The sequence below is a fragment of the Heliconius melpomene genome, chromosome 10, assembly GCF_056956725.1.
Source record: "Heliconius melpomene rosina isolate 202511_hmr_F chromosome 10, ASM5695672v1, whole genome shotgun sequence".
Taxonomy (NCBI): domain Eukaryota; kingdom Metazoa; phylum Arthropoda; class Insecta; order Lepidoptera; family Nymphalidae; genus Heliconius; species Heliconius melpomene.
Window position 1 is genome coordinate 4302266 of NC_140398.1, and position 14051 is coordinate 4316316.

Sequence of the window (14051 nt, forward strand, 5' to 3'; positions counted from 1 at the left end):
GAAACCTTAAAGCAATACGAATTAGGTATTTGATTAGTTTCGGGAAATAATACTCGTAATAGCTGTAGGTAAATTTCTCTGTAAAAGACAAGTAATAATAAAAGATTATGTGAATTATAAATATCTTTTACCCCGTAAAATTTAAAAGGGTCCCGACTGTTAATCCTAATAAAGTTGGTTTTTTCTTTTTAGTTTTATGCAATCGGTTTTTGTTTCTTTTTTATAATTAGGTATATTTTATTATATTCTTTGTAAGCTAATATTGCTCAGTTAATTTAATAAAGACTACTTATTAATTTTCTCTGTTCCAGACAGCCATAGCAGAAATATAAATAAGGAAAATAGTAAAATGCAGTAATTAACTAAATAAGGTTTATTAAAATCAAAAATATTTTCTACAGATCATTTTCCTCAGGTAAATAAAACTTACTAATTTTATAAATAGTAATTACTAAAAACAAATTTGACATCCACAGCTAAAACACTATTACAGTTAAATCAAATGCATCAATGGCTTAATAAATAGGCGGTATTTATAATACAATAATATTCTTAAAAATATTTGGAGAGGGACATTCCGAAGGAGGGTTGCCAGTTGCTCGAGGGTATGTAGGGCGACACGGACTTGCTGAATCCGGCGTTGAAGTCCAGCGAGGAGGAGGGTGTCTTGAACAGGTTCAGGTTGCCCATCGCCGAGTAGTCGTTGCGCTTGAACAGGTCGGTGTGCGAGGCGCTCAGGGATGCGCCCAGCTTGTCGCTAAAGAAGCAATAGTTAATATTATTGATGTGATATGTTGATATTATTGAAATGATCTTTAATTTTTGATTTTTTTATACATTTTAAATTAATTTCTTTAACTCTGCTACTTCCGATAGATATATAGGGTTATATGAAATACATTAATCTACTTACTTGAATTTGTAATCGACGCCGCCTCCATAGGAGTTGAAGTTGGGTATCATCGGGTTGAGGGGCATCGTCTTGGTGGCGAACGCGTTAGCGGAGAGGTCGTGGTGGTCGTTGTGGAAGACGTTCATCTTGCCGGACGCCGTCAGCTGGTCGGCAAGGTTCGGGATATGCTTGCCGGTGACACTTAGACCATGGCCCTTACTGGAAAGAGGAGAATATTTATAAATTATACGAGTATATTCGAGAAGTAATAATATTTTTATTCAAACTTGAACTAATATTTTATTATGAAAAGATAGATAGCCACTCACATGTTGTCCCAGGCCAGTCCGCCGCTGACGGCGCCGTAGCTGTTGCCAGGAGTGTGGTGTCCGTCAGGTCTGAGAGCGTTGGCGCCTGCGACTGCACTCAGTACGTTCTTGCCGTCGCTGGCGAAGGGCACCTTCGCCATCAGGTTGACTGTGCCGTCGGGGTTCGTATTCGCTACTCCGGTCTGACGACGCACTCTGGACCTCACATATATCGGTCTTGCGGATTCGAACTCGTGCTCCGAGTATACGTCTTCTAAGTCATCTCCCAGCAAGTCGGCAGTGTCATCTATCAGAGCAACTGTTCCGTACGGAAGCGACACGTAGCGACAGCTGACGCCCACTAAGAAGACAGCTAGCAACAAGACCTTAGCGATCATTTTGGTTATTTGATTATCTATTTCTTAATACTTCTCTAAAGAAATGCGAATATGGAATGATGTTTGTAAAATTAGATAGCCTTTATATATTGAAATGAGTTCTGTAAAGTAAACCCCCGGGAGAGTATCGCTTTGGTTTCTGTACTATATTAAGTCTTATCTTCAGTTTACTGGATGACGTATTCTTTAACTCACAACAAATTATGTCGTATTACAGTTTAATAAGTATATTGTTTACTTTACGTGGAGACACTTGTGTATTAATAGCATTAATATGGTAATATATAATAATGAATCACTTAACAACGGTAGTGTTTGGATCAAACAAAAGACATATATACATAGCAAGAAATGGTTTTAAGAATCTTAAGGAAAACGACGAATATTTTTATTATGTATAAAAATATTCTAATAATTCTTTTTCGACCTTGACAAAATATTTTTTTTGGACGTTACACGATGTACAAGGGTAACCAGATGGAACCTGGAACCTTAGTGAGCGTAGACTAAAAAATCTGTTTTTATAAGCTGTGCGTTGCTTGTGAGTTACTAACTGTTAATATTTGAAAATTTTAAATAAACAATAAAAGAATTTTGATATATTATGAGTATTTTTTGTAGCTTCACGCTGTATTCCGCACTTAGCAGGTTTAACAAAGAATTTAGTGCCAAGACACTTGATGGATATGGCCGGATGGGTATGGCCACTTTCGGCCGAATTCTGGAAGTATTGTGTGCCTCACTCAAGGTGAAACTTAACGCCATACGACTATAACGACAAGTCTAATTAATAATAATATAATATTTTATCGTATTCAAAAGAAGATTCTTTCAATTACAGTAAAATAATGTAAAAAAGTAAGTACGAATTAAAATTATTTTCTATTTATTGCAGTAATAAACATTTCTTAACTCATTTCATTGTGTCGGGTCTGAAGAGTTCCCCTGTGACCTCACGTTTGACCTCACCCAGTGTATTGATATGTAAGTCCCTGTTATCAGTGGTGTTGCGAGATGCGCGTGCGCATGTATTTTGTATATGCCTTGACTTTGTACAGTAAAGATTAAATGAAATCGATATTTCCGTGTATCTAAATAATAATAATTAATATTAAAAGGTTGTCGGTTCAAACCCATTAGTGTAGTAAAAAAAATAGCATTTACAAATTAAGTCATAATATTTATTTTATGTTTGCTTACTTCCGTCCTGTTTATTTATTTTCATTTTACATTTGCAGGTACGACTTGCGACTGTAAATGCGACAGATTGTAGGTTCGATTCCTACTTGGGAAATGAAAAAAAAAATATATATTTTCTTCGCTCTGTTCGAAAATTCGAAGCAAAGCGCATATCAAAGCGCAGATTCAAAAAGGCAACTGCGTGCGGAGAGTGGGTAACGGAAATGTCTTAATGGAAACGGAGTATCTTAACACTATATATGTTTCCAGGTTTCCTCTGCCGACCCTGCCATATGCTGGATACATCGTAAAGCTAAACCCAATTAGGAAACTAAATGTGAATATTATGGATGTTTTTTCTTATTCCACTTATCATCTACATTTGGCTAGATATATAGATATACAGAGAAAATCCGTTTGTCTATAAAAGCGATTATTCATTATATTTAACTTTAAACCAGATTCGCTCTGTCTCCTTTACAAACTACTCAATGAACCACATTGATAATAGAATTATCCTTTTAAAAAAAATATATTAGATAAATACTATCTTCCTTATATTAAAGTTGTTGAAGCTTAATTAGTTTTTTTTACCTCAACTGAGCTCGACCGCTACGCTTCATTATAGGGTTTATCGTTCTAAGATGGATGGGGGAATCCCATTTCACGTTAATAGTTCGTAGGTTTTATGTAAGATAGTACTAGGTTTCGCCCTCAACTTTGTTTGCGTAGATTTTAAGAAGTAAAACGGAAAATCACGTTCCTTCTGGTTCCCGTAAGAATTTCTAGAAATCCTTTCTTAGTGCTCCCCTACATTAGTTAACATACCCAATTTTTCATTCTCCATTTTCCGATTCTGGAGGCATTCCTTGTTGAGTGGTGGAACTAGACGCCACGCTTTGCCGCGACACCAGAGCGAAAATTAAAATATAAAGTATTATATTTCTTCAAGCGGGAATCGAACCCACAACCTTGAGTTTTTGCGCAACGACTGGCCTCAATTATTATCATCTAATTTTCATATCATCACAAATGAATTATCTAACACAAAATAAAGTTAAACCATGAAAGTTTTAATGAAAACTGAATTAAAAGGTAATTATGGTGAAAAACAAAAAAACACATAATTCGATAAAACAGACATTACAGGAACAGTTTCTATTACAGTTACATTTTGTAATTAGTCTATTCTATTTCAAATAACAGTCCAAAAATTAAATAATACTAATTCGGAAACTTTCGGCTGGCTTTCGGCTTAATATATTTTTGGTTTTTTATATTGTTTTTATTTGTATAAAAATTTTCTTATAGCTAATTTAGCTTCACGATATACCCGTATATGTCAGTCCATTCCCCACTTCCCCATTGCTTAATTTCCGAGACATTTGCCTGTTAAGAAGCGGAGCTCAACGCCGCGTTTTGTCTTGTCACCGAAGTTAAGAAATAAAAATAATTCATACATCACAATCATTGCCTTTACAGTCGGATGTTCTATGTGGTTTACGGAAGTTTCTTAACACTAGGTTCCCAGATCCTTTCTGTCTATCTTGCTATGTTAAGGATACAGTTTGAAGAAAAAAATAAATAATACGACATACGTAATATAACACAAAACTTGAGTGAATATGTAGAGTGCTACAATAAAAAATCAATGAAAAAAATGATAAGCTTTTAAGTTCCAGTAATAAACCATCTTGTATATTTCCAGACAAGTGTGACGGGAAGTCGATAAATTACTTTCCAATAGTGCTACTTACTATGAGTTCTAGATATGTTAAACGTTATATTTTTATTGAATTTAATCGATTTTAAAAAATCGATTTTTTATGACTATATTATTGTCATAATATTAAATTGAAATCAAAATCCAATTTAAAAATAAATCATTAATAATTAAATTATGTAATTAATTAAAATTTATAATTTTTATGTCTGGATAAGCTGCAGAGCAGGTTCCATCACCCAACAGAGAACGGAGAATCCGAGAATACAGAATAAAATAAATATTTAAGTGGGCACATACAACAAATATGTTTTATTTGTCTTACGCAAGTCCGACTCGCACTTGGCCGGTTTTTATTTATGTAAAAAATATAAATAAACTTATAGAGATTTATAGACTTATAGAGAAAAATAACCTCATATTCTTGTTACTAAAAGTTATTACAAACCAATAGTACAGGACGTTCGCCATCGCAGTTTTTATATCGCCACGACCCGGATTGAAAGAATTTAATCTGAAAATTGCTTGCTTAGCGATTTCTATCGTTCATAAAACAAAACGATATTGCGTACTTCTTTATTTGATAATTTTTCAATCTCGTTCTAGAGCCAAATGGCTGGTATAAATTTTTACAGTTTAGATATTAAAGATTTCAATATTATATTCGCATTTGGTGCACGTGAGGCCTATCCTTGCCATCTATAGACTTTTTGAGCAATTTAGAAATCGTGTTAGCGTTCAATATGACAAATTTAAATTGCAAAATAGACATATGCTTGGTCAGATATTGAAATATACTATAATTTTGCTGTGAAACATATACATAGGCAGAGGAAACCAGGAACCTAACCTTTCCATTAAGACACTTTCCCATAATCTGCCGAATTTTGGAGGCATTGCTTGATGATTGGCGGAAGAGGCACCGGAGCGAAGAAATGAAGATATAAAATATTTTTTCGAGTGGTAATCGAAACCATAACCCGTCACGTTTACAGTTTACACTCGCTACTATAAATTCAAATATGCACTCGCACCGCAACTCTCATTTACACAAGAAAATAATATTTCCACAGCAAAGTAATTCCACTAAACCTAATACTCCATCCAACTCCTTCGTAGCTAATTTCCGACCCATTTCAGTTATTTATCAGAAGGCTTAAGATGGCGGAGATTTAAAACTGGTAAGCATCTCCTGGGAGTGATATTGAATTACCTCGAGTTCTCGACGGAGTCTAAGCGAGGCGGAGAGGAGGGCGGTGTTGCTCCGAGATGATGCAAATTATATACCTTTTGTTATACTAAGTTATTGTTTTCTTATCTTTACTAGGAAATTGCATAGTGAACCTTTTATAACGAATTTAGTATGCATATGGGTAATTAGCATAGTTGGTGGCGTTATTTGCATAGCGAAATATATGAAGCACGAGGCCATAGACAGATTGTGGGTTCGATTCACACTCGAGGAAATTAAATATTTAATATTTTGATTTCTTCGCTCTGGGATTGCGCGGCGTTAAGTTCCAGCAAACAATACACAATGCTTCCAGAATTCGACTGAAAATGGGGAACGGAGTGCCTTAACACTAGCTTTTCTCTGCCTAACCTAAACTAGATCTAAAGCAAAAATTCAAATTCAAATATTTTTATTCAAAATAAAAAGTTATAGGCTTTATTTTTTGAACGTCAAATAATTTACCAGCAGTTCACACGTTAGTGCCTCAGACCTGAGAAGAACCGGCGCAAGAAACTCAGCGGGATTTTTTTTTTAAATCAGATCTTTTCTCGATATTATTTTCTAGTATATTATATTCCAATAAACGAAAGATGAAAAACGGAGTGACTTATCACCAAACCACTCTCTATCACTCTCGATCAAATATAATATGATCCTAGTACCAACCTGGGCCATATAAGCCAAAACCAATATTGGGTTTTTGTGGTTAATGTATAAAAAGCGTTGAAGCTCTCATAATTTTTTGCCGTTAAATTTATATTAACCTTTTAAATCCCATTAAGTATAATGTGCGTTTGCTTCAATTAGGTACTAATTGAATTTAATATTGCCTACTTGAAAATCTTAAATGAAAACCGTTTAGTATATTTAAGCATGAAAATTAAATATTTTGCATTTGAATTAATTAAGCTTGGTAAAGTTAAAAAAATAATTAATATGAATTCGATTTTACGAAAGAATGTTCATTCAAAGATATACTTAGGATGGACCTGTGTGAATGCGTTAGTTGGGTTTAAGCCCCACTGGGGGGTTTTTAAACGGTTTTTTTTAAATATAATTATGTAGATATTTCCCCGGCCTCGGTAAGTTAACTAATCCATTCAGTTTCCAAAGTGTAATATTTCTAAATATATGAACAGAGGAGAAGAAAGGAGAAACAGAGGAAGAGGAGGACACTGTTAGGAGGAGGAAAATTTGCACTACATTATATAACTAAAATTTGTTTGGTTGAAAGCGCTATCTCAGGAACTATTGATTCGAATTTGAAAAAAAATATTTATGTGTTGGGGAATACCATTAAAGGGAAAGGATTCATTAGGATTATGACGCAGGCAAAACCGGAGGTAAAAGTTAGTACGGAAAAAAACACAAAACAGAATTTCTCCCCCTTTTCTTCCCCTCCTCCCTCCTTTTATGCCCCTTATATTGATAATATTCATTCTTTATATCCGGAAACGAAGCAAATAAACCAATTGAGAACTGAAGTAGTCGATTTAATATAAACTGTCTACATAATCGATCGCTGCAGCAGTACAGTACAGGTATCGGAGCCTTTCTCTGGAGCTCTCCTTCCTTTTGTTTCTGCTGCAGACACACTTGAGTACGCTCCTTACTAAGTATCGTGTTGCTATATTTATATATATATAGCTTTAGTTTGTTTGTTCATCTATACTTATAATAAAATCGTAGTAGATCGGTATCTGTACGTGGAAGATGTATAAGAAAAAATGTTATTGGTGGCATTTTATAAAGCCAAAAACAATGATTTTTTTAATTTTTTGTCTGTTTGTTTGTGCGTTTGTTCACGCTAATCTCAGAAACGCCTTAACCGATTTAATTGCTGTTTTCACTATTATGTTTTGGCAAGCTTCACGTAACATTAGTGTTTGTTTTATTTCTAAGCTCATAAGCTGACACTTTTCTTTTTAATATATTATATTTATATTATCATTAGAAAACTTGTAGTAGGAATCGATCCATAACCGTCGCCGATGGTTATTTCTAAATTATCATTTGTATGAAATTTATATTATATTTAAAAGTAGCATAGCATGGCTTCAAAAAGACCGATTTCTTTATAATAACTGCAAGATTACTGACTAAAGTTTTCCTTTGATGCAGTGCTTCTAAACACAAATGTTTATGTTGCATATGACCTGGCTCGTTCATACAATTATTTGAAATAGGCCACGTAGAAAACTCTCATAAATTGTATACATAATTTCTTTATGGACAAAGGACTTAGGGCGGGCGGAAATGACAGAATAAAATTACTTTGAGATTACTTAGAGAATTAAATATTTGTATCAGTAAAGGTAATGTAGTCTTTAAATTTACTTTAGGAACTGAAATTTTAATAATATATATATAAAAGTACCTATGATTTGAAATAAAAGAAAAGAAAAAAAGCGGAATTGTAATTTTCTTTCATCAAATAAAAAGTATAGGTAATAAATTTACTTCAAACTAGTATATCAATAAAAAAATAACTATCAAAATATTTGGCAGAAAATTGTATCCGATTACAGTGGGTACCTCGGCTTATTCGTTATTTAAATCGTTAGGACTCCAGCCAAATGGGGAACCCCCGGTCTCAGCAGAGATAGGGTTTTAGAAACGAAACATACTACGTTACATGTTGCCAAGAAGTTGAATATTATAGTTATATACTATATCAGTACTAAATTTTATCTTTGATGTATAATTATGTAGCTAGCGCTCTAGCTGCCTGCGGCTTCGCCCGCTTGAACTAAGAAGATATTCCGTTAAGTCCCACTCTGTTCCGTTCTGTTATTTTTATTATGGCATGGCATTTTAATAAATATTTCATTTCCTCGAGTGGGGATCGAACCCACAACCATTCGATTTTGAGGCAAACTTTGTGCCTCTGCGTCACGACTGGACGGCTATAATAAAATTACATATTATACATTTAAATAAATAAACTTATTTGTAAGCTATAAACAAATATTATGTTTTCAATTTAGTATGTTTCTTAAATATATCTCTCTATCGGTAGTAGGTACTGAAATTAAAGGACCTCGTTGGTGCCACTTCCCCTATGCCTTAATAAATTCATGCTAGGTTGCTGAACACTGGTCGTAGATGTAAGGTACTGTTGAAGGAAGTTACGTCTACTCTGAAGAAATATCCTCAAAATTTTAAACCATATTTTAATAATTTGTTGTTTGATGAGGACGGTTGTGGCGTGGTCATGGGAAAGCACGGCGTTGAGGTTCGCAATGCTTTCAGAATGGTGTGTGTGTGTGAAGTGGTATGTCTTAAGGTTAGGTTTCCTTTGCCTACCCTGCTACATACGGAATACGGCGTGAAGCTGGAAAAAAAGAATCAAAAATTTTACAAAAATATAAATTACATATTTCCATACATAAAATTGAATAATCTCAATATAAACTAAATAATTAAATTTATTAATGAAGTAATATGTTATTGTAATTAATAAACATGCGCTGAGTCATAAGATAAGACGCCGTACGTTACATTTCCAAAGCGATACTCTCCCGGGGGTTTACTCTATAGAATACATTTCAATATATAAAGAGGACATAATTTTACAGACATCATTCCATATTCCCATTTCTTTAGAGAAATAGATAATCAATTTACCAAAATGGTCGCTAAAATCTTTTTGCTAGCCGTCTTCGTAGTGGGCGTCAGCTGTCGCTACGTGTCGCTCCCGTACGGAACAGTTGCTCTGATAGACGACACTGCCAACTTGATGAGAGATGACTTAGAAGACGTATACTCGGAGCACGAGTTCGAATCGGCGAGACCGATGTATGTGAGGTCCAGAGTGCGTCGTCAGACCGGAGTAGTGAATACGAACCCCGACGGCACAGTCAACCTGATGGCGAAGGTGCCCTTCGCCAGCGACGGCAAGAACGCGCTGAGTGCAGTCGCAGGCGCCAACGCTCTCAGACCTGACGGACTGCACATTCCCGGCAACGGCTACGGCGCCGTCAGCGGCGGACTGGCCTGGGACAACATGTGAGTGGTTATCTACTCGTATATTTTCATAATAAAATATTAGTTCAAGTTTGGATAAAAATATTATTACTTCTCGAATATATTCGTATTTATAAATGTTGTCCTCTTTCCAGTAAAGGCCATGGTTTAAGTGTCACCGGCAAGCATATCCCGAACCTTGCCGACCAACTGACGGCGTCCGGCAAGATGAACATCTTCCACAACGACCACCACGACCTCTCCGCTAACGCGTTCGCCACCAAGACGATGCCCCTCAACCCGGTGATACCTAACTTCAACACTTACGGAGGCGGCGTCGATTATAAATTCAAGTGAGTAGATTAATGTATTTTTTAATTAATTAATGCTTAATGCGAACTCATTCTATCGGAAGAAACATAGTTAGAATTTAATTTAAAATGTAAAGAAAATGCTAAAATTGCATATTATTATATACAATATCACATCAATAATATTATATATTGCACCTCCAGCGACAAGCTGGGCGCATCCCTGAGCGCGGCACACACAGACCTGCTGAAGCGCAACGACTACTCGGCGATGGGCAACCTGAACCTGTTCAAGACACCATCCTCCTCGCTGGACTTCAACGCCGGATTCAGCAAGTCCGTGTCGCCCTACATACCCTCGAGCAACTGGCAACCCACCTTCGGAATGTCCCTCTCCAAATATTTTTAAGAATATTATTGTATTATAAATACCGCTTAGGTTATTGATGCATTTAATCATAATAGTGTTTTGAACTGTAGAATTGTCAAATATATTTTTGTTAAGTTTTATGTACCTGAAAAAACTGATCTGTAGAAAATATCTTTTTACTGTAAGATTTGATTTTAATAAAATATTTTTATTTAATTATGAGTTTATTTAACGAACTATATCTTCTTTTACACATTGATTCATCATTTGTGTTGTTGTTTATAATATTCTATACATATATATTGTTTTTATTTATTTTTTATTTAAAGAGATAGATCATCTTTACCATCTCTCGTAATAAATGTCATCTCTTGTAATATACGACTATTCACGTGTTCCATATTAATAATTGATTTATCTCATTTAAATAATTTATTAGCGCTGTAGAAGCTAGAGTACACTTATGTAACTTTTTTAAGCTTTACGCTGTATCTCGCAGATAGCTAAAAGAAGGAACACAGTGCTAAGACACTCCGTTTTTCACTTCCCACCAAATTTCCAAGAAATCACGTGTTGATTGACATCTCAACATCAATCTTGACATCTCAAGTCTAATTACGCAAAGACAATTAAATAACCAAACCAAAAATCGAACCCGTGACCACTAAACCACAATTAACATAAATTTAAATTCCTCCCACCAAGTAAACCAAAGGATACAAAAAATGGTGCAACATTTGAAAACGGTCTAATAATCTAGTTTTATGCTGAGGCGTCATCTCATGAATATGCATCGTGTGTCCGCTTGGAGATATTAATTATGCACGGTTTACGTCCGCTCTCGTTAAGGGTGGATGGTTTTCATTTGGGGGATTTAAACGTTTATTTTTTTTTCTTTTTAAAGAACATTCATTACTTTTCCTACTTAGCAGATTAGGTGGATGGCATCTAGTGTTAGTACCTGGCTTGTCTAGAAAATGCTAAAAAGCTTTCTAGCTCGAGCTAGAAAATGAGAATAAATACATATAATCATTCCTTCGAATGGAGATTGAACCCAAAACAGTCACAGTTATAATCAGATGTAGACTCAATACTTCAGTTCCTCGCTCTCGTAACAAGGCAAAGCGCGGTGCTGAGTTACGCCACTAAAAACACGAGTGCGAATGCACTTGAAACTTCGGCGAATTTGGGGAACTAAGTGTATAACACTAGGTTCTCTTTGGCCTGCTAAATGAGGGGTACAACATGCTGAAAAAATAATACAAAAAAGTGCATAATAAAATACACAATAAAAAATTAACACCATGTTACTTGTTAGATTTGTCATAATATGTATGTATTTAACATACATATTATGGCAAATCTACAAGTAATCTTGGTAGGGATTGTTCTGTTGCTGAACTGATCTGGAAAATAAATCAGTTTCTTACTTTCCGTCTAATTTTCGGGAAAATACTACAGTTAATTTACATTCAAAACTTACATCAAGGTTATTAAAAAAAAACAAGAGCTTAAAGTGAAAACTTACCCTTAAGGAACTGTGTACCGTCGGTTTTAGAGACCAGATTTTAAACGTAGCGGAACTCTAAAGTGCTGAATGTTGAAAAAAAATTGTCGAGCCGTGGCTTATAAAAATTTAACACTCGAATACACCACGAGCTCAGATGTGGAGATGGGGAGGAAGCATGGGAAATGAAAATTGTGGTTGTAAGTAAACATTTTTTATTTTTTGTAAGAAAAATATATGTAAATTTTGGAAATATGTTTTATTATGGTGTGTTTTTGGTGAAACGAAAATAAATATTAAGATATGTTAAGGTTAGATTTTTTAAAATTAGGAAATAGTGTCATACGTTTGAGTATTAGCTAAACAGTTAAATATATTTTTAAATGTATCTTTTTTATAATAATTTATATTTAAAAATGTAAAATTGATTAACTAATTTAATAAAATTATATTCTATAGTAGTTTTTAACCGACTTCTGTAAGAAAAGGAGGTTATCAATTCGACTGTATTTTTTTTTCAGAAGTAGTATTTTTAGGTAAATAAATATACAAGTAAACACACCCTGGAGGTAATTTTTTTTTTTTTTCAACATATTTCACTGAGGTACTTACTGTCTAGTGGTTAAAGCGCTTTTAGGGTTTCCACGAGGTGAGGATCCAAATCCCGCTGCGTTCAAGTTCTTATTAGTACGATTCTTTTATTTATTATATCCCGTATTTGGAATGTGCACAGAATACTGGTATTTCGAGACGTGAATGGTGGAACTTAACACCGCATTTGGTCTTATAAAGCGGGGAAATAAAAATAATTCATTGCTCGAAAGGATATCGATCCCATAGTAACTTAATACTTTACTGCAAATTTTAAATATTAATATCAATTTTGCTTTACTTTTCATTTAACTTTAAATATTAAGTAATTTTTCATTGAATATAAAACCTATAGTTTAAAACAAAAATATTTCATATTTCTAAGGATATAAAGTTTAAAATACTTAAACACCACATGTCTTCGCCTGGCATGATTTCTCATGCTAACAATATTGTAGACCTTTGCTACGCCCATATTTCTATTTTATAGCCAAAGTGCGCAATACATTGCTTTACATACGGCTATCTTAAAATACATACTATTATAAAATTGACTAACCTAATATTTATGAAGGTACACTATAGCTGGACGCTCTTGCAGTGCAGTTTGTTAGTGTCTTTACACACAATGAGTTTGGATTCGATATCCATTTTGGGGAATCATTGTATTGAAATTATTTTTATGTTTCTTGTTTCGACATTAAATAAAAAAGGTTCTTTCTTTACCTTGCTACATCCACAAGTTTTAATTAGAAAAATAAATAATTATGCCTCATCGAGCTTAATTTATTTTTCAAATCCAAATAAATAATATCTATAACAAAATATAAGCATAATTTAAAAACAGTTATAACATAAACATAAAACACTAAAGCGCCACTAAAATATCGATAGCCATAGCACTATAAAAAAAAATAGTAAAAAAAAGGTCTAAAAATGCAGATATCGTTGGTACCCGCAACAATTTTAATTAAAACTGCGTCGGAACGACACTGCTTTATCGCAAACCACAGCTATCCAATAACGGCGTTAAAATAAAACCATCAAATACTCGTAGCTGCGCCATGACTATGGCGCTATGGCGACGTGACAAAGAAATATTGAAATTAAGAAAATATTTTTATAGTCGTGATAGCGCAGTCGATGTCGATACATGTTTGTGGTGGCCATGGGTTTGACTTGACGAATGTAACTAAATTACAGAGGGAACCTAAAACATCACGTTTTATCAAATTTTTGAGATATTATTATCAGAAATGTAAGTACTTTATTCCCAGGAGTTGAGGGAATTGAAGCCATAACCCTCGAGTTAAGGCTTAGATTGGTCACACTGTGCCACGAAGGCAACCTAAAGCTCAACCGATGATAAGTTCAAATACTTTTGTTTCACAAACCTCAAAGTGAGATATTTTCTAGGGGTGGTTCTAGACTCCAGTGGAAATTTAAATATTATAATTATTTATTTATTCAGTTTGATTATACAATATTAGTACATACATTGAATTATTTTTCAAATGGAAAGTAAAAATCTGGCAACAAGCGTACCTATAACAATTTAGACGTTAAGCTTGT

General features: G+C 34.2%; 2 protein-coding genes across 2 annotated transcripts; one reads left to right on the forward strand and one right to left on the reverse strand.

Annotated features, from left to right (window-relative positions):
• Positions 1-356: 356 nt before the first annotated feature.
• LOC146535225 (defense protein 3-like) lies at positions 357-1655 on the reverse strand. Its single transcript, XM_085191406.1, has 3 exons — positions 1222-1655; positions 914-1111; positions 357-757 (listed from the first exon to the last, which is right to left on the reverse strand). The coding sequence occupies exons 1-3, from the start codon at positions 1596-1598 to the stop codon at positions 553-555; spliced, it is 780 nt and encodes a 259-aa protein (XP_085047532.1). The 5' UTR covers positions 1599-1655; the 3' UTR covers positions 357-552.
• Positions 1656-9336: 7681 nt separating this feature from the next.
• On the forward strand, positions 9337-10597 carry LOC146535226 (defense protein 3-like). Its single transcript, XM_085191156.1, has 3 exons — positions 9337-9742; positions 9856-10053; positions 10216-10597. The coding sequence occupies exons 1-3, from the start codon at positions 9366-9368 to the stop codon at positions 10418-10420; spliced, it is 780 nt and encodes a 259-aa protein (XP_085047282.1). The 5' UTR covers positions 9337-9365; the 3' UTR covers positions 10421-10597.
• The last annotated feature ends 3454 nt before the right edge of the window (positions 10598-14051 follow it).

Bases quoted from the DNA above. Each gene is read 5' to 3' on its own strand.
- LOC146535226 (XM_085191156.1), top strand. From the start codon at position 9,366: ATGGTCGCTAAAATCTTTTTGCTAGCCGTCTTCGTAGTGGGCGTCAGC. The intron at 9,743-9,855 runs GTGAGTGGTTAT...TCCTCTTTCCAG, and splicing joins GGACTGGCCTGGGACAACAT to TAAAGGCCATGGTTTAAGTG. The intron at 10,054-10,215 runs GTGAGTAGATTA...TTGCACCTCCAG, and splicing joins GGCGTCGATTATAAATTCAA to CGACAAGCTGGGCGCATCCC.
- LOC146535225 (XM_085191406.1), bottom strand. From the start codon at position 1,598: ATGATCGCTAAGGTCTTGTTGCTAGCTGTCTTCTTAGTGGGCGTCAGC. The intron at 1,112-1,221 runs GTGAGTGGCTAT...TCCTCTTTCCAG, and splicing joins GGACTGGCCTGGGACAACAT to TAAGGGCCATGGTCTAAGTG. The intron at 758-913 runs GTAAGTAGATTA...TTGCTTCTTTAG, and splicing joins GGCGTCGATTACAAATTCAA to CGACAAGCTGGGCGCATCCC.